General features: G+C 50.1%; 1 protein-coding gene across 1 annotated transcript in view; it reads left to right on the plus strand.

Moving 5' to 3' along the window:
- LOC120997330 overlaps positions 1 to 16,376 on the plus strand; it is an 81,924-nt gene extending 65,548 nt beyond the window's left edge. Inside the window, exons 2-4 of the mRNA XM_040427402.1 lie at positions 4,319 to 4,652; positions 13,464 to 13,633; positions 16,227 to 16,376. Of these exons, the coding sequence (XP_040283336.1) occupies positions 4,319 to 4,652; positions 13,464 to 13,633; positions 16,227 to 16,376 (654 nt within the window). The remainder of the gene's footprint in view (positions 1 to 4,318; positions 4,653 to 13,463; positions 13,634 to 16,226) is intronic.
- Positions 16,377 to 18,339: the final 1,963 nt, after the last annotated feature.

Consider the following 18,339-nt stretch of genomic DNA (forward strand, 5'->3'; position numbering starts at 1 on the left):
TTCGAAATCAGGAGAGAATATCAAAATGTCGTCAAGATAGACAATAATAAATTTACCTAAGAACTCCCTAAGAATATCGTTCATTCAGTTTTGGAACACAGCTGGGGCATTGCTGAGTCCAAAAGGCATCACCTGATATTCAAAGTGTCCTATCGGAGTATTGAACGCTGTCTTTCATTCGTCTCCCTCCTTGATTCGGATTAGATTGTATGCCCCTTTCAGGTCAATCTTGGAAAACCAGGTTGCCCCCAAAACCTGGTTAAATAAATCCGGAATCAATGGGAGAGAGTATCTATTTTGGACAGTGATTTTATTTAATCTCCGGTAATCAATACAAGGCCTAAGACCACCATCCTTCTTTTTAACAAAGAAAAACCCTGCTCCCATAGGAGAGACTGAAGGTCTAATATGCCCTTTAGCAAGGCTCTCCTTAATATAATCTTCCATAGCCTTGCGTTCGGGCCCTGAAAGATTATAAATTCGACCTTTAGGAAATTCGGCACCCTCAATTAGCTCTGTGGCGCAATCATAAGGTCTATGGGGGGGTAGAACCTCTGGAGTAAGGGACGAGAACACATCAGAATATTCCTTAATAACAGAGGGTAATGTATTAGACCTTACTGAAACCCCAGCCTGGACCACGGACAAGCATGAGTCACACTTAGGTCCCCATTTCACCAACTCTCCTTTGGACCAATCAATTGTGGGGTTATGTAAACGGAGCCAAGGCAACCCTAGTACCACCTCAACCGGTAGGTTCTCCAGGACTAGAAGAGAACATCTCTCAGAGTGGCACACACCCACGGACAGAGAAATTTCAGAGGTACATGACCTCACCGTACCACCAATCAGGGGAGTAGCATCAATAGCCATGACATGGATAGGTGTAGGTAAAGCAAACATTGGAATACCCAATTTACAAGCAAACTCAAAGTCAATAAAGCTGGCCGCTGAACCGGAGTCAAAAAAAGCCTTACCCGGCCACTTATTAACCCCCAGAGAAATTGTTATGGGTACCAAAAGCTTACCTTTAGAAAAATCAGGGTGTACCTGGTCTTTAGGTTGTCTTGCTTTAGAAGACTTGTCAGAGAGGTCCCTCTTAGGACACTTGTTGATCCAATGGCCAGGATCTCCACAGTAGAAGCACCCTCCGCGTCTACGACGAAGATTACCCCGGGTCATGCCAACCTGCATGGGTTCCTCGGTGGAGACCTCAGTGTTGTCCCTGGAAAAGGCCTCTGGCTGGACCACCATCTGAGAACAGAACTGTCGTTCTTGTCGTCTCTCTCTAACTCGTCTGTCAAGTCGGACAACTAGGGTCATCATCTCCTCTAAGGTCTCAGGAATTTGGTAATTGACCAATAGATCTTTTAAATTATCAGATAGACCAGACCTAAACTGACTCTTCAGGGCTGGTTCATTCCATCCTGAGGGGACACACCACCGTCTGAATTGGGTGCAATACTCCTCCGCAGGGAGATGGCCCTGAACCAGTGCCCTAAGAGCTGTCTCGGCTACCAGGGCCCTGTCTGGTTCGTCATAGAGGGTACCCAGGGCCTGAAAAAACCCCTCCACAGAAGTTAGACAACTGGCCCCAGGAGGTAACGAAAATGCCCAGTCCTGGGGATCACCCTGTAGTAGAAAAATGATAATCCCCACGCGTTGGCTCTCGGGACCGGAGGACACGGGGCGCAAACGGAAGTAGAGTTTGCAATTCTCCTTAAAGGAGAGAAACTTCTTCCTGTCTCCAGAAAAGGGTTCTGGGAGCTTGATCTGGGGTTCAAAATATGGACTGGAGGACAGAGGAGTGGAAGAACCTTGCACTAACTCACAAGAACGGAGTTTCTCTCCTAGCTCCTGCACCCTCTGTGTCAAGTTAGAGACATGGTCAGTCAGGGTAGTAAGAGGATTCATGATACAGTGGTTATTGGGCCTGTTAATCTGTAACGGTCACGTCCACACACACACAGGGGGAAGGGTAGTGACCACTGCGCTCCACCCTCACCTCTGGCCCTGCCTACTTGCCTCACGAGTCCTGATGACAGGGGACAACTGGACGGCAATCTCTAACTAAGGATATGTGCAGGGAAGACAGACAAGACAAAATACGGAACATGAACGGACCGGGTCAGAACCAAGAGAGCTACGCAGTACAACGGATTAAGCAAAGAATGGTCAGGAGAAGCCGGGGTCAAATACCAGGAGAGTAGCGAAGTACAAGAGGAGTCCTAAGAGAGTAGTCAGATGGGAGCCGAGGTCACAATACCAGGATGTATGCGCAGTACAGGAGGAGCAGGCAGAGGATCGTCAGGGAACAGGATCAGGTAAATATTCAGTAGTCCAACAAATAGCCAGGAACCTAGAAATTAACAGGCAACCTGTAGCCAGCAGGCTGCCTGTATTTATAGTGGGAGTGAGGGTCATGTGACGTGGCCAGCATCACATGACCGACAGACCAACCAGTCAAGCACCGAGTGATCAGCTCGGCGCTCAAGGCAGACTAGGAGCAGGGAGCCACCCAGCTAGTAAAGCCGCCCTGGGAATGAGGTCAAACACAGAACCTCATTCCAAAAGCTAAGCAACAGTTCTGCGGGCAATGGGGGACCGAGTGCACCTTCGGAACCCCGTGACAGAAATACAGTGCAGTACACTATATAGTGTACTGTACTATACAGACATCAGACCCACTGGATCTTCAAGAACCAAGTGGGTCTGGGTAAAAAAAAATATTAAAAAAGTGAAAAAAAGTAAAAATAAAAAAAACACATTTATCCCTGATTAAAAAATAAATAAATAAAAAATTCCCTACACATGTTATATATCACCACGTCCATAACGACCCGATCTATAAAACGGTCATGTTACATTCCCCGCACGGTGAACGCCATAAAAAATAAAAAATAAAAACTATGATGAAATTGAAATTTTGCTCACCTTACTTTAAAAAAAAGGTAATAAAAGTGATCAAAAAAGTCGTATGTACGCCAAAATAGTACCATTCAAACTGTCATGAGACAATGGCCCAAAAAAAAAAAAAAAATATGGCTCTCAGACTATGGAGACACTAAAATGATTTTCTTTGTTTCAAAAATGATATTATTGTGTAAAACTTAAATAAATTTAAAAAAGTAAACATATTAGGTATCCCTGCATCCGTAACAACCTGCTCTATAAAAATAGTACATTATCTAATCTGTCAGATGTAAATAATAAAAAATAAAAACGGTGCCAAAACAGGTATTTTTTGGCAAATTTTCCATTTTAATCCATTTTTTCCCGTAACAAAGCAAGGTTTAACAGCCACACAAAACTCAATATTTATTGCCCTGATTCTTTAGTTTACATAAACACCCCATATGTGGTCGTAAACCTCTGTATGGGCACACAGCAGGGCGCAGAAGGAAAGGAATGCCATATGGATTTTGGAAGGCAGTTTTTGCTGGACTTGTTTTTTGACACCATGTCCCATTTGAAGCCCCCCTGATGCACCCCTAGAGTAGAAACTCCAAAAAGTGACCCAGCATTGTGCTAAGAGAATCAATCACTTATTTATGTTGCCCTTAGTTAGGACACCATAAAACTGGTGACAGGTTCCCTTTAAGGTGAAATAGGGCTGAGTCCTTAAGGGGTTAAAGGGAAATGCATCTGCAAGTGTTCAAGACTCTGCAATATTTAGAGGTAGTGGGAAAAGAAAAAAAATCATGGAGAAACAGAACAGAATTTTCTTCAGCACGTGGTTAACATAATGAGTCAAAAAGATGATTTAGATATTTTTGGAAAAATAGTTGTGATCAAACTTTTCAGGCAGTTAGTCCGGACAGGAGCACAGCGGTGGGGGAGGACGTCCATGAAGAGGCTTGGCAGTGCAGGACTAGGTGAGGAAAGGGTTAATGGTGAGTGGGGGCGGGAGCCGAGGTGAGGCGCGAGTTGCTAGGGCGGCGGGGGGCGTGGCCAGAGGCGAGACTGAGGAAGAAGGCGGAAGCAGGAGCAGTGTTGGCCAGGAGACTGAATCGGCAGCATGTCGGCGCCTGGCTGGCTGCAGGAGCAGGTTGGTGCATGCATGGTTTCACCTGCTCCTGTGGCTACCCCTAATGCTCGGGCTGCCCGGCCGCGGCGGAGTATTCCACCGGCGCGCCTAAGCCCTGAAGTCACCCCCCGGGCCCGGCGCCGAGTAGGGAGCCCCCCTGTGGACCCTCGGCGGCGGAGAGCGGCCGCTCAGCCTTCTGCGAGCCGCTCTCGCCGTGGGAGGAATCCCGATAAGCGGCGGGGCCCTGTGAGGAGTGGGACGCCCCTTCCCCCGCTCCCTGCGGCTGTGCAGCTGGATTCGGGACCAGGAACGGTGGAGCGGCCCAGTCCCTCCTTCAGCGGGCGGTCCACTCGGCGGTTTGATGAGGTCCGGGTTCCTCGGACTGCGCTGGTGGTGGACGAATACCAGCGCAGGTCCAGAGAAGATTCGAGCAGCGTGGAAGAAGGTCCCCTTGCGGTGGTGGAGGCTGCGGTCTCGTCCCGGTGTCCGGCCAGTGTGGTGCAGAGGGTCGTGCAAGCGGTCCAGGAGGAGCAGCCGTCGACGTCCAGGAGCTATGATGGTGCGGTGTCCGTGCGGCAGGAGTCAGGATCTACGGCAGCGGGAGTCACAGCGCCCGTGGTGCCTGGTGAGATTGCTTGGGGTTCCATGTTAGCGCAGGGTCTCCCGGTTGGTGGGGGGGGGGACCATGGGGGATTTTAGTAAGGGTTTGGGGCAGTTTTTGGGGGGATTGGCAGGATGGTTGTCAGGTATGGGAGCTGGCGGGGGGTCTCCGTTGCCTGGGTGGGGAGTGGTGCCGGGGTCAGGGGCTAGTGTGCAAGGGGTTGCGGCGGGGTTGGGGTCGGTGTCAGTAGAGACGCAGGCTGGTGGACAAGGGGAGGGGCAGAGGTTAGATGATAGGGCTCGTGGTGAGGTGTATGTGTGCTTTGAGGGGCCGCTGGGGGCTCATTTGAAGCAAGAAGTGAGGGAAAAGATCTGGAAAGGTGAGTACGTGGAGATATTCTCGCTGCTCCCATTAGAAAGGTTTAATTTGGATAGGGGTAAGAAGGACGAGGGAAAAAAGGAGGAGGAGGAGAAGCGGCGGCACCGTTTGATCCCACGTACCTTTGCTAATTGGCTCCAGGCGTTTGCCATATTAGCAAGTGTCATTGGGGAAAGGGCTCCGGAATGTTGTTCGGCGCTTTTTTGCTACCAGGACGCTATTGGGGAGGCGTATAGGGTTTATGGTGGGATGGGTTGGCTCAGGTACGATGAGCAGTTCCGGCAGCGTAAGGCGGTGAGGCCTGATATCCGGTGGGATCATAAGGATATTGGGTTGTGGTTGAGGGTGACGGCGCCTCCTAGGGCTGGGCAGTCCTTTCGGGGGGAGTCCGGGGGATCATCCCCGGGGGCGTTGGCAGTGGCATCGGCAAAAGGGTTGTGTTTCCTTTTCAACGAAGGAAATTGCAGATTTGGGGCCAAGTGCAAATTTAAGCACGAGTGCACGGGGTGTGGGGGAGCCCATGGAGCTAACCGTTGTTTCAAAGGGGGAAGGAATAAGGGGGGTGATGGCTCTGGAAAAGGGACGGACGCCGGTGCGGGTGGAAGAGATGCAGGTGTTCCTAGATAGATACCCGGATCGGGTTGCGGCTGGTTTGTTGGGGGATGGTTTTAGGTTTGGTTTTCAGATTCCATCGGTGGTTACGGCGGGGCCTATGGTTCCTAAGAATCTTAGGTCTGCGCTTGTTCACGCGGAAGTAGTAACCGAGAAATTGAGGAAGGAGGTGGAGTTGGGGCGGATGGCGGGTCCATTCAAGGAGCCGCCGATTGGGGGGTTGAGGGTGTCTCCGCTGGGGGTGGTGCCGAAGAAAGAGCCGAACAAGTTTCGGCTCATTCATCACTTGTCTTACCCGAAAGGTGCGTCGGTCAATGATGGTATAGATCCTGAACTTTGTTCGGTGGTCTACACTTCATTTGATGCGGCTGTAAAATGGGTGAGGCGGTTGGGGCGGGGGGCATTGATGGCTAAGGTTGATGTGGAGGCGGCGTTTCGCTTGCTTCCGGTGCATGTAGAGAGCATGAGATTGTTGGGTTGTTGTTGGGATGGGGAATATTTTGTGGATAGGTGCTTGCCGATGGGCTGCTCTCTTTCGTGTGCGTATTTTGAGACCTTTAGCTCATTTTTGGAATGGGTAGTGGTGGAAGTTTCTGTCACGGAACCATGAACCAGACGTACAACAAGAGATAAGTGAAAATAAGAAGGCTTTATTGAAAATAAAGCTGTAAAGCAAAAGTCCAAACGGATGGTGAAACCGAGCAGAGTCTTTGCGAAGCCAGAGGTCAGGAACCAGAAGGGTAGTCAGACGAAGCCAGGATCAGGAACCAGCAGGGTAGTCAGACGAAGCCAGGATCAGGAACCAGCAGGGTAGTCAGACGAAGCCAGGATCAGGAACCAGAAGCAGCAGCCGTGTTAGAAGCATGTGAACACAAGAGGACCAAGCAAGGAACTGAAGCCACAGACCTCCTATATATATGAGCTAGGCATCCAGCTCCTCCCAGTGGGAAGGAGGAGCCGCAGGGTGGAAGGCTACAAGAAACCCAGAAACAAAGATGGCCGCCAGCACATGTCAAACGAAGGAGAACAGCAAGAAGGTAAGACCATGACAGTACCTCCCCCTCAAGGGCCCCTCCTCCGCGGAGCACAAAACGGTTTCTGAGGGAAGCGTGCGTGGAAGGCTCGGAGCAAGGCAGGAGCATGGACATCTGCGGAGGGAACCCAGGAACGCTCCTCTGGACCATAACCACGCCAATAGACCAAAAACTGCAACCGACCGCGGACCAGGCGTGAGTCCAGGATATTGCTCACCTCATATTCCTCACGATTGCCCACTTGGACCGGACGAGGCCGAGGAACCGAGGAAGTGAAACGATTACACACCAGTGGCTTCAACAGGGAGACATGAAACACGTTGGAGATCCGCATGCCAGGAGGAAGCGCAAGGGCATAGGCTACCGGGTTTACCCTGCGAAGCACTCGGAAGGGACCAACAAAGCGAGGCGCCAGCTTGGGAGTGGGCACTCGAAGGTTGAGGTTGCGGGTGGACAACCATACACGGTCTCCGACCTGGTAGGAAGGAGCAGGCGCTCGTCTGCGATCAGCCTGGAGTCTCTGGCGCTGCGCAGAGACCTCAAGGGACTTCTGGATCTGTACCCAAGAAGCACGTAGGATGGAAAGGTGATCCTCTACAGCCGGAATATCCTGGGGAGAGAATACCTCCGGTAACACGGCAGGTTGGAACCCATAATTGGCCATGAAGGGAGACGTCCCAGAGGAAGAGTTCACCGCCGTGTTCCTGGCAAACTCAGCCCAAGGCAGGAGGTCAACCCAATTGTCTTGGTGATCGGAGACATAGCAACGAAGGAATTGCTCCAAGGCCTGATTGGATCGTTCTGCGGCCCCATTGGACTGAGGGTGGTAGGCCGAGGAGAAGGAGAGATGAATCCCCAACTGGGAGCAAAAGGCGCGCCAGAACCTGGACACAAACTGACTCCCCCGATCCGACACAATCTCCTTGGGCAAACCGTGCAACCGGAAGACCTCCCTGGCAAAAATCGTGGCCAACTCTTGTGCAGAGGGTAACTTCTTGAGAGGAACACAGTGGCACATTTTGGAAAACCGATCCACAATCATGAGAATGACCGTATGGCCTCAGGATGCAGGGAGGTCCACAATGAAATCCATCCCCAGGTGTGACCATGGGCGCTCCCCGGTGGCTATGGGTTGCAGAAGGCCCAACGGAAGGTGCCGAGGGGACTTACTCTGGGCACAAACGGAGCATGCCGCTACATATGCGGCGATGTCGGAACGTAGGGAAGGCCACCAGAACAGACGTGAAACAGCCCAGGACAGCTGATTCTTTCCAGGATGCCCCGCGGTCTTGGAGTTATGGTAGGTTCGCAACAACCGAGTGCGCAACTCCTCAGGCACAAAACATCTGCCGTTGGGTCTCCCAGAGGGAGCACCAGATTGAGCCGCCAAAATCTGCTCACCCAGGGGAGAGGTCAGGCTGGTGCGAATGGCGGCCAGGATCTGATTCGGAGGTATGACCGAAGTCTGAATCGACTCCTCCCTGGACAGCTCGGAGTACTGCCGTGATAAGGCATCCGCCCTGATGTTCTTGGAACCGGGTAGGTAGGAGACCACGTAATTAAAACGTGACAAGAACAGAGCCCATCTGGCCTGACGTGGTGTCAATCTCTTGGCCTCAGAAAGGTAGGTCAGATTCTTGTGGTCCGTCAGGATGAGAACCGGAACCACCGAACCCTCGAGCAAGCGCCTCCATTCTTTAAGGGCCTGCACGATGGCCAATAACTCCCTGTCACCAATCTGATAATTGCACTCCGCGGAAGACAGTTTCCGGGAGTAAAACCCACAAGGAAGCAGAGGACCCTCTGGTGTTCTACGCTGAGACAGAAGGGCGCCTACTCCCGTCTCAGACGCGTCCACCTCGAGGACAAAGGGCAACCCAGGGTTGGGATGCGACAGAATCGTAGCCGACACAAAGGCGGACTTTAGGGCCTCAAAAGCTCGGATGGCCTCGAGCGGCCAGACCTGGGAATTACTGCCCTTCCTGGTCAGATCCGTGAGAGGCTTGGCCAGCATGGAAAAGTCCCTGATGAACTTCCGATAATAATTGGCGAAGCCCAAAAAGCGCTGCAGGGAACGAAGACCACTGGGCTGGGGCCACTGTAAGACAGCCGAAACCTTCTCAGGATCCATGGAGAACCCCTCAGCGGAAATGATGTAACCTAAGAAGGTTACCTGGGATCGGTGAAATTCGCATTTCTCAAGCTTACCGAACAGCTTGTTCTCTCGTAACCGTTGCAACACTCGTCTGACATCCAGAATGTGGGCCTCCATGGATTCAGAATATACCAAGATGTCATCCAAATAGACTACCACACACTGCTGCAACAGGTCACGGAAAACATCGTTGATGAATTCCTGAAAGACTGCGGGCGCATTGCACAACCCAAAGGGCATAACCAAGGATTCGTAATGACCGGTCCTGGTGTTAAACGCGGTCTTCCACTCATCGCCCGCCTTGATCCTTACCAGGTTATATGCCGCCCTCAGGTCGAGTTTGGTAAAGACCGTGGCCCCTTTAAGGCGATCGAACAGCTCGGAAATCAAGGGTATCGGGTAAGCGTTCTTGATCGTGATGCGATTGAGACCCCTGTAATCGATGCAAGGCCTCAACTCACCGCCCTTCTTTTTCACAAAGAAAAATCCAGCCCCTGCCGGGGACGAAGACTTGCGAATGTGTCTGCGTGAAAGCGCCTCCCTCACGTACTCCTCCATGGCCTCATTCTCCGCTACCGACAGTGGATAGACTTTGCCACGAGGAGGAACGGCACCAGATTGTAACTCTATGGCACAATCGTATGGGCGGTGCGGAGGTAGGGCAACCGCGCGCACCTTATCGAATACATCCCGGTACTCCTCGTATTCAGGAGGCAACAGAGAGTCCGAGGAAGTACACAGCAACTTGACAGACCCATGGATGCAACTAGCCCCACACTGCGGTGACCACGAGAGGATCTCGACCGATCTCCAATCGAAAGTCGGATTATGCTTCTGGAGCCAGGGGTACCCCAAGACCACCGAGTAGTGTGGAGACGAAATAACCTGGAGGCAGACCGACTCTCTGTGAACGGCACCAATGGCTATCCCCACTGGAAGGGTCTCATGAGTCACGTGTGGCGGCAGAAGGGGTCTGCCGTCTATCGCCTCAAGAGCCAGTGGGGAACCTCGAGCCTGCAGAGGAATGGAATTGGCGGCAGCGAACACACTATCAATGAACAAACCACCAGCACCAGAGTCCACCAACGCCTGGGTCGTCACCGAGCCCCCGACCCAGGAGAGGACAACAGTGATCAGTGGTTTGTCAACACGGGAAACCGGGGACGAGGAGACTCCACCCAAGATCTGCCCCCGACAGGATCTCAGGGTACGAGCGTTCCCCGGACGGTTCGGACATGCCAACCGAAAATGCCCACCGAGACCACAGTACATGCATCGGCCCTCGCGTCTCCGGAGTGCCCTCTCCCCCTCGGACAGGCGAGCAAACCCCAGCTGCATGGGTTCACCCCCAGACAAGTCATCCCCAGGAGGCGTGGGAGGAGAGGGAGGCACGGGTGGGACAGCAAACGTAGGCACCAATCTGTTAGAAGACCTCCGCAGGTTCTCCTTAAAGGAAGGTCTCTCCCTGAGTCTGGTGTCAATCAAAATCAGGAAAGAAATAAGAGACTCGAGCTCAACTGGTAGGTCCTTAGCTGCAACCTCATCCTTCAAGGCATCCGAGAGACCATGAGAGAAAGCAGCGACCAGAGCCTCATTATTCCAGCCCACCTCTGCTGCCAGGGTACGAAACTCAATGGCGTATTCAGCTACGGATCGTGAACCCTGTCTGATGGACATAAGGAGCTTCGCAGCAGAGGCAGCACGAGCCGGCACATCGAATACCTTCCGAAGAGAAGCAACAAAACCGGAAAACTCGGCAACCACCGGATTGTTGTTCTCCCATAAAGGGCTGGCCCAGGCCAAGGCCTTGTCCGAGAGCAGCGAGATCAAGAAGCCCACCTTTGATCTCTCAGTAGGAAAGGCATGTGGCAGCAACTCAAAATAAATGCCCACCTGGTTAAGGAAACCTCGGCACTGAGTTGGCTCTCCCCCAAAGCGCTGTGGAAGAGGGGCAGAACCGGTCATACCCCGAAACACCGCAGGCGCAACAACAGGTGTCGGGGTAGACTCTGGCGCAACAACCGGAGCGGCAGTAGGAGCGAGCCCAGGAGCGACAACCGACCCATCGGCAACGGGAGCGAAATGAGCCGTGCGTTCAAGCAGGGTTTGCAACGCCACAGCGAACCGACCCAACAGGTGATCCTGCTGATCAAGTCTGGCAACCAGCGTGGGTAGCGAGGATGGCCCTGTACCGTCAGAATTCATGGCTTGGTCCTAATGTCACGGAACCATGAACCAGACGTACAACAAGAGATAAGTGAAAATAAGAAGGCTTTATTGAAAATAAAGCTGTAAAGCAAAAGTCCAAACGGATGGTGAAACCGAGCAGAGTCTTTGCGAAGCCAGAGGTCAGGAACCAGAAGGGTAGTCAGACGAAGCCAGGATCAGGAACCAGCAGGGTAGTCAGACGAAGCCAGGATCAGGAACCAGCAGGGTAGTCAGACGAAGCCAGGATCAGGAACCAGCAGGGTAGTCAGACGAAGCCAGGATCAGGAACCAGCAGGGTAGTCAGACGAAGCCAGGATCAGGAACCAGAAGCAGCAGCAGTCTAGAAGCATGTGAACACAGGAGGACCAAGCAAGGAACTGAAGCCACAGACCTCCTATATATATGAGCTAGGCATCCAGCTCCTCCCAGGGGAAGGAGGAGCCGCAGGGTGGAAGGCTACAAGAAACCCAGAACCCAAGATGGCCGCCAGCACATGTCAAACGAAGGAGAGCAGCAAGCAGGTAAGACCATGACAGTAAGACCATGACAGTTTCAGGTTGTTCATCCGTTATCCATTATTTAGACGATTTTTTATGTTTAGGGCCGGCGAATTCTCGGGTTTGTTCTTTGTTGCTGCATACAGTGCAGTCGGTTTTTGCGCGCTTTGGGGTACCGTTGGCGCAGGAGAAGACGTTGGGTCCGGTGACGGAATTGTGTTTTTTGGGGATTGTTATAGATACGGAATTGATGGAGTGAAGGCTTCCGCAGGATAAGTTGGTGGATTTACGTCAGGAGATTGATAGGGCCATTGGGAGGGAGAAGATTAGGTTGCGGGAGTTGCAGTCATTGTTAGGTAAATTGAATTTTGCGTGTCAAATTATGCCTACGGGTAGAATTTTTTGTAGAAGATTGGCCGCGGCTACGGCGGGGGTATCGGCGCCGTATCATTTTATCAGGTTACGTAAAGAGTTAAAAGGGGATTTGAGGGTGTGGGCGGAGTTTTTGGGTCAGTACAATGGTAGGTCTTTGGTGATGGCGGAGTTGTGTGATAGCGTGGATTTTGAGTTATATACAGACGCGTCAGGAGGGGTGGGTTTTGGGGCCTATTGCCGGGGACAATGGTGTGCAGGCGTGTGGCCAGAGTCGTGGGTAAGTCGTGGGTGGGTGAAAAACATGGCCTTGTTAGAACTCTTTCCCATTGTAATGGCGGTGGTGTTGTGGGGCGAGAAATTTGAAAACAGGAAGGTGCGCTTTCATTGTGACAATTTGGGGGTGGTTCAGGCTATCAACAGTTTGTCCGCATCTTCCCCGCCGGTGGTGAGGCTGTTACAGTTTTTGGTATTGCGATGCTTGTCGATTAACGTGTGGTTGGTGGCGGAACATGTGGCTGGAGTGGCTAATTCAGTGGCGGATTCTCTTTCTCGTTTACAGTGGGAGCGGTTCCGGCTTCTTGCGCCAGAAGCGGAGGTGGAGGGTCTGGAGTGTCCGTCGTGGCTGTGGGCGATCCTGGAGGAGAAGTGATGGGTTTGTTGAGGGATTCATTGAGTCCGGGTACTTGGAGGGAGTATGGTAAGGCGTGGACGACCTGGGAGGCGTGGAATGGGTCTTGGGGTGCTGGTGGAGGGGATGGTGATGTGCGGTTATTGATGTTGTTGGGGCAGTTGAAGAGCGAGGGGTGGTCGGTGTCAAAGGTGACTCATCTTATTTCAGGTATAGCGTTTGGTTTCAAATGGCGGGGGTTACCTGATTTGACTAAGAGTTTTTTGGTGCGGCAGGTTTTGAAGGGTTGGCGTAGGGGGGCAGGCAGGGTGCCGGACTGTCGTAGGCCGGTGTCTTTTGAGCTGTTGGTGCAAATAGGTGATAAGCTGAGTGGTGTTTGTAGTTCAGGGTGGGAGCTAGGGCTGTTTAAGGCTGCGTTTGCTTTGGCATTTTTTGGGGCTTTCCGCTTGGGGGAGTTGGTGTGTGATAGTGTTAGGAGAGCGGGGGGCCTTAGGAGTGAGGATATTGAGTTGGTGGGGGATAGGTTGCATGTCCGGATTCGCAGGTCAAAAACGGATCTGGAAGGTAAGGGGCAGCGTTTTACGTTGTTTACAGTGCCGGGGTGTAGTATGTGCCCGGTGAGGTGTGCGGGATCGTATGGCGCGGGTCTGCAGAGGAACGAGGTCCCGTTTTTGAGGCATGAGGACGGTTCCTTTTTGTCTAGGTTCCAGTTTCTGGCGGTCTTTAAAAAATGTTTAAAGGTTTTGGGGGTGCCGGTCAAAGATTATTCTGGGCATTCATTCAGAATTGGGGCGGCGACGGAGGCAGCTAGGTTGGGCGCCAGTGAGGAGGTGATTAGGAGGATTGGGCGTTGGGAGTCGGTTCGTTTTAAATCGTATGTGCGGCCTGCATTGTTGTAGAGTAAGGATGTAGGTAGGTGATGTTTATTTTGTTCTTTTGTGTTCACAGGTCGAATGATGGCGGCGTTGGTGTGGATTTTGGGGCACTCCTATGTGTTCTGGGGTGCGATTAGAGCGGATGTGAGGCCGAGTGGGCGGCAGTTGGGTGTGAGTCCGGAGTTGGCTACGGTTAGGTGGTTAGGCGTCAGAGGTATGTTGTGGGGCGGAGTGTTGCGGGAAGTGCATCATTTCGTTCGTTTGGATCGTCCTCCTAATGTGTTGGTTTTGCATGTGGGGGGGAATGATTTAGGAAAGCGTCCGTTTAGGGAATTGGTTCGGGATGTCAAGTTTGACTTACTCAGGATTTGGGCGTTGTTTCCGGGGGTGATCATTGTCTGGTCTGACATTGTGCCGCGGAAGGTGTGGAGAGGTGCGAGGTCAGTGGAGAGCCTTAACAAGGCTAGGATAAAGGTAAACAGAGCGGTGGGCCGTTTTATGGCGAGGAATGGTGGTGTGGTGGTGCGGCATGAGGTATTGGAGAAGGGTGAGGGTGCGTTTTGGAGGGCAGATGGAGTGCACCTGAATGCGGTAGGTACGGATTTGTGGGCTCTGGGGCTCCAGAGTGGAGTGGAGATAGCTTTGCGTATGTGGAGGGACGCGCAGGGTTGAGGTGGTCAAGCTGCGCGTTCTTGGAGGCGGGGGAGGTCCTTGAAGTGGTGGAATATGGTGGTACCTGAGGATGGGAGGGCCCCGCGGGAGGGGCTGGACTCTCATTGAGGAGCTGGTAGGAACTAATTACGCGTCCATCAGTTGCTGCCTCCGAGCTGGGTTCAACGGCTGGGGGCAAGATGGAGACGCAGGTGTTCCAGTGTTTATAAAGTTATTGGGGCTTCTAGGACCTCCCTCGTCATGGGTTAACTCATGTTATATTTATGTTGTATTTATTTAATAAACGGCTGCTGTGGCCGATTAAATCCAAGCAGTGGTGTGGTGTGTTTATTTATGTGGGTTAGGGTAAGGGGTGGGGTTTAGGGATGGATAGGCTTATAGGACTGAACGAATAGCCAATGCCTTCTTCATGTCTCTTGAACACAGACTTTACTGTGAGGACATAACTGACGTAAGGCGTAAGAGTTTACTGCTGACGATTTGTGTGGATCATAAACGCCATTGCTGAAGCATCAAGTTTTATGGCAAGTGCACCGTATCAAGAAAGTTAACGTTACAACTATCAGAAAAATAATCCACCTTTCTAGGTATTGATTCCCACCTCATTATCATTCATGTCACTTCTGATAATACATCGGACATTACGGTGCCTTCTGCACTTATCTGAATGGGACTTGCAGAAATTCATGTGCTTCCTACCAAATGAATGGAACTGATTCTCAATTGCAGAAATGTGTGCAACAAAATCTGACACTCTGAGGCCTCATGCACACGGCCGTTTTTTTGGTCCGCATCCGAGCCGCAGTTTTTGCGGCTCGGATGCGGACCCATTCACTTCAATAGGGCCGCAAAAGATGCGGACAGCACTCCGTGTACTGTCCGCATCCGTTGCTCCGTTCTGTGGTCCGCAAAAAAATATAACCTGTCCTATTCTTGTCCGCACTTTGCGGATCCGCGGTTTGCGGACCGCAAAACACACAACGGTCGTGTGCATGTAGCCTTATGTGGCTGCTAGAATTGCTCAAGTATGGGAATTATCTGAATTACTATAATGGCCAATACTGACTAACATGTGTATACCATGTTAGCTGATCATTTGTTAGTCAGTCATCTGGCAGACTGTATGGTCACCTTTAGGCTACTTTCACACTAGCGGCACGGACCTCCGGCAGGCTGTTCCGGCTGAGGCACGGCAGCGCATGGCGAGAGGTTGCTGGAATAAAACTACGACATGTCCGACATTTATTCCGGCAGCTTCTCGCCATGCGCTGCCGTGCATTATAGTCAATGGGGACGGAGTGGCAGTCCGGAGGCACACGGTCACTAGCGGCAGGACGGATCCTGCCTGCTGGAGGTCCGTGCCGCTAGTGTGAAAGTAGCTTAAGACTCTGGTAAATTCAACTTGTCACTTCTATCCTCAGCAGTCAATGCAATATGCAGTATAATGATATCAAGGGAACTTATACTCCAAGATAATAAAAGCTGCAATGCAGTCTACTCCACCTGTAACTTTATTTAGACTTAATCATGTTAACCATTATCACCACAGCAGCTTAATTAGACACCAACTTACTACTGTGGAGAACTTCAGTATCTGCTCATCAAACACCCCCTAAAAATCTATTTCTTAAACTCTTACCTGAGACTTTGAGTGAAAGGACAATCTCCAAGTGCCGAGCAGTCAAAGCCTGTGCTCTTATTGATCCATGGGAGAAACAGATCTGTTGGCAAATCAATTCTCTGTCTGCAGCGGAAGAGAATTTGTGTCTGAGCAGGACTGGGGACATTTAGGAGACAGAAGTGGTGAAAGTTGCAATTTCTTTATTAGTTGTTCATGTAAATGTCTGGTGGCCCCATCGTAATATAAAACTAGAAAATTTTAAAGAGGTTTTCCACCTACAATAATTTTTGCATTAATTGCAGCTCTGTCCTCAATTTATAAACAAGTCTACTGTATCCTGCATTAAAGACATGAGTGATTTGAGGCAGACTGGTTGCTAGGGAGGTGCAGGCTGACAACCCCATAGAAGACACATTGTTTTCTTAGCAACTAGACTGTAAGACAGAACTAAGCTGCCATGTGAATACAGCCTAATCAAAGTATCATGAAAGGTTCTGCAACTTTCTAACATATTTTATGTTTCAATGTCTTACCTATTCCAAGATCTCTGTGAATGGGGGCATTCTTGTTAAACCCAAAAATGTAAAATTAGATGCCTGTCCTGAAAAACTTGTGTTTCTAGCTGCCTCAGTCCACATGGAGCAAGAACTGGAACTCCATGAAATAATGTCTTTCAGTGCTCATCAGCCTTAATCACTTGTGGACCACCAGTTGACTATGAACATCCAGCCATCTGTTCTTATTTCTACAAGGGCACTCCTAATCATGCCGCTGTGGGAGCAGGGAGCCCGCTGTCAGTGACCTCTGGGTTCCCCATAAAGAAAGCAAGGATTTTCTTATACGGTCCCTGCCTTCCCAATTGCTGTATTCACAGTGCTCAAAGAATGCTTTCTATACAGATCAGGAAGGACAGCTACAATGATGCTTCCTGCTCCTGTCCTAGCAATCACTTGGCTACCAGGAGCAGGGTATCTGCACAAGCTGCTTGGATTTAGCAGATCCTTGTCAGCTCTGCAGAGAGGCTAAACGCCTTGTACCATCTGTCTGAAGTGCTGTATTCCCCCTGTAATTGGGGCTGATACGGTATGTCAGAGTCTAGCCTACCAATGTTACCAGACAGAGCCATTGTTGCTGGGGCATTGGACAAACTATTGATTTTCACCCTATGCCAGTGATACTTTGTGCCATCTAAAAGGGGACTCACAGGATGCTTGCTTTCATTAGCATAGACCCATTGAGAAATGATGCCCCCAAAATCTTACTAACTGGCCTCCCGATCCTGCAGTCAAGTGGCTTTGTTTACACGTGGTATATGCAAATAACCCATCCTGTTCCATCTCTGCCAATCAGTTGCAGGGTAATTTACATACAGTATATCTAAAGCATTGCAGGATTTGGGGCAGGGGTGCTCCAATATACATCCCATAAATCTAGCAGCCCCCATTTTATCCATTTGCACCTTTTTCGCTTTTGCTCTATACTTTTCTTTTCCTCTGCATTTTCTCTTCATTTCATCCAGCCGATCAGTACTTTCCTATGTACAGATGAGGAGTAAGAACCCCGAAACAGTGCTGTTCGCAGATAAATATCTGTGACCCTGGTTGGGCTGGTATGAGTTCATTTACATACTTTTTTCCCATGGAGCATTGCCTGAAAAAAAAAGTCTCCGTACATTGCTTTGTCTCTTTAACCCTTTCAGGACCCTGCCATGTTTCACCTTAAGGACCAGGCCATTTTTTGCAAATCTGACATGTGTCACTTTATGTGGTGATAACTTTAAAACGCTTTTACTTATCCAAGCCATTCTGAGAATGTTTTTTCGACACATATTGTACTTCATGACAGTGGTAAATTGAGTCAAAATATTTCATTTTTATTTATAAAAAAATACCAAATTTAGCCAAAAATCTGAAAAATTCGCAATTTTTTAACATTTCAATTTCTTTGCTTTTAAAACAGATAGTGATACCTCCTAAAATAGTTATTACTTTATATTTCCCATATGTCTACTTCATGTTTGGATCATTTTGTAAATGACATTTTCTTTTTTTGGAACGTTAGAAGTTTAGAAGCAAATCTTAAAATTTTTAAGAAAAATTCCAAAACCCAATTTGTCTGTCACCTGTTTTTCACCAATATAACTAAGAGCACTGCCCCACAGAAGATTGCATACACAACCCAAACATACCTGAGTGCCCTTTGTGCCTTTATTCCATGTCTAGGAAAAGCACTTTTATTTTGCTGGAAACAACTCCTAAGTACCCAGCACTGCTGCTGCAAGTGCCCAAAGCAAACCAGACTGCTTTAGTTCCTCAAATCTTGGGATTGGTAGCCACAAAAAAAATATGGCATTCCAACCTTTCAAAGAAAGCAGAATCATAGCATTATATCCACTATATCAGAAGATATAACTGTTAGAAATGGAGTCAGGAGTGAAAGCTATTTTTACTTTCGCTTTCAGCTGGGCACTTGGGAGCTGTTTTTCAGCAGAAAAAAAGTGCTTTTCCTGGACATGGAATACAGAAATATAGTGCACACAGGTATGTTTGGGATATGTATGCAATTTTCTGTGCGGCAGTGCTCTTAGTTATATTGGTGAAAATTAGGTGACAGACTTCCTTTAAAGGGACTCTGTCACCAGTTTCTTACCCCCCCA

Source organism: Bufo bufo, chromosome 1, assembly GCF_905171765.1.
Source record: "Bufo bufo chromosome 1, aBufBuf1.1, whole genome shotgun sequence".
NCBI classification, from domain to species: Eukaryota; Metazoa; Chordata; class Amphibia; order Anura; family Bufonidae; genus Bufo; species Bufo bufo.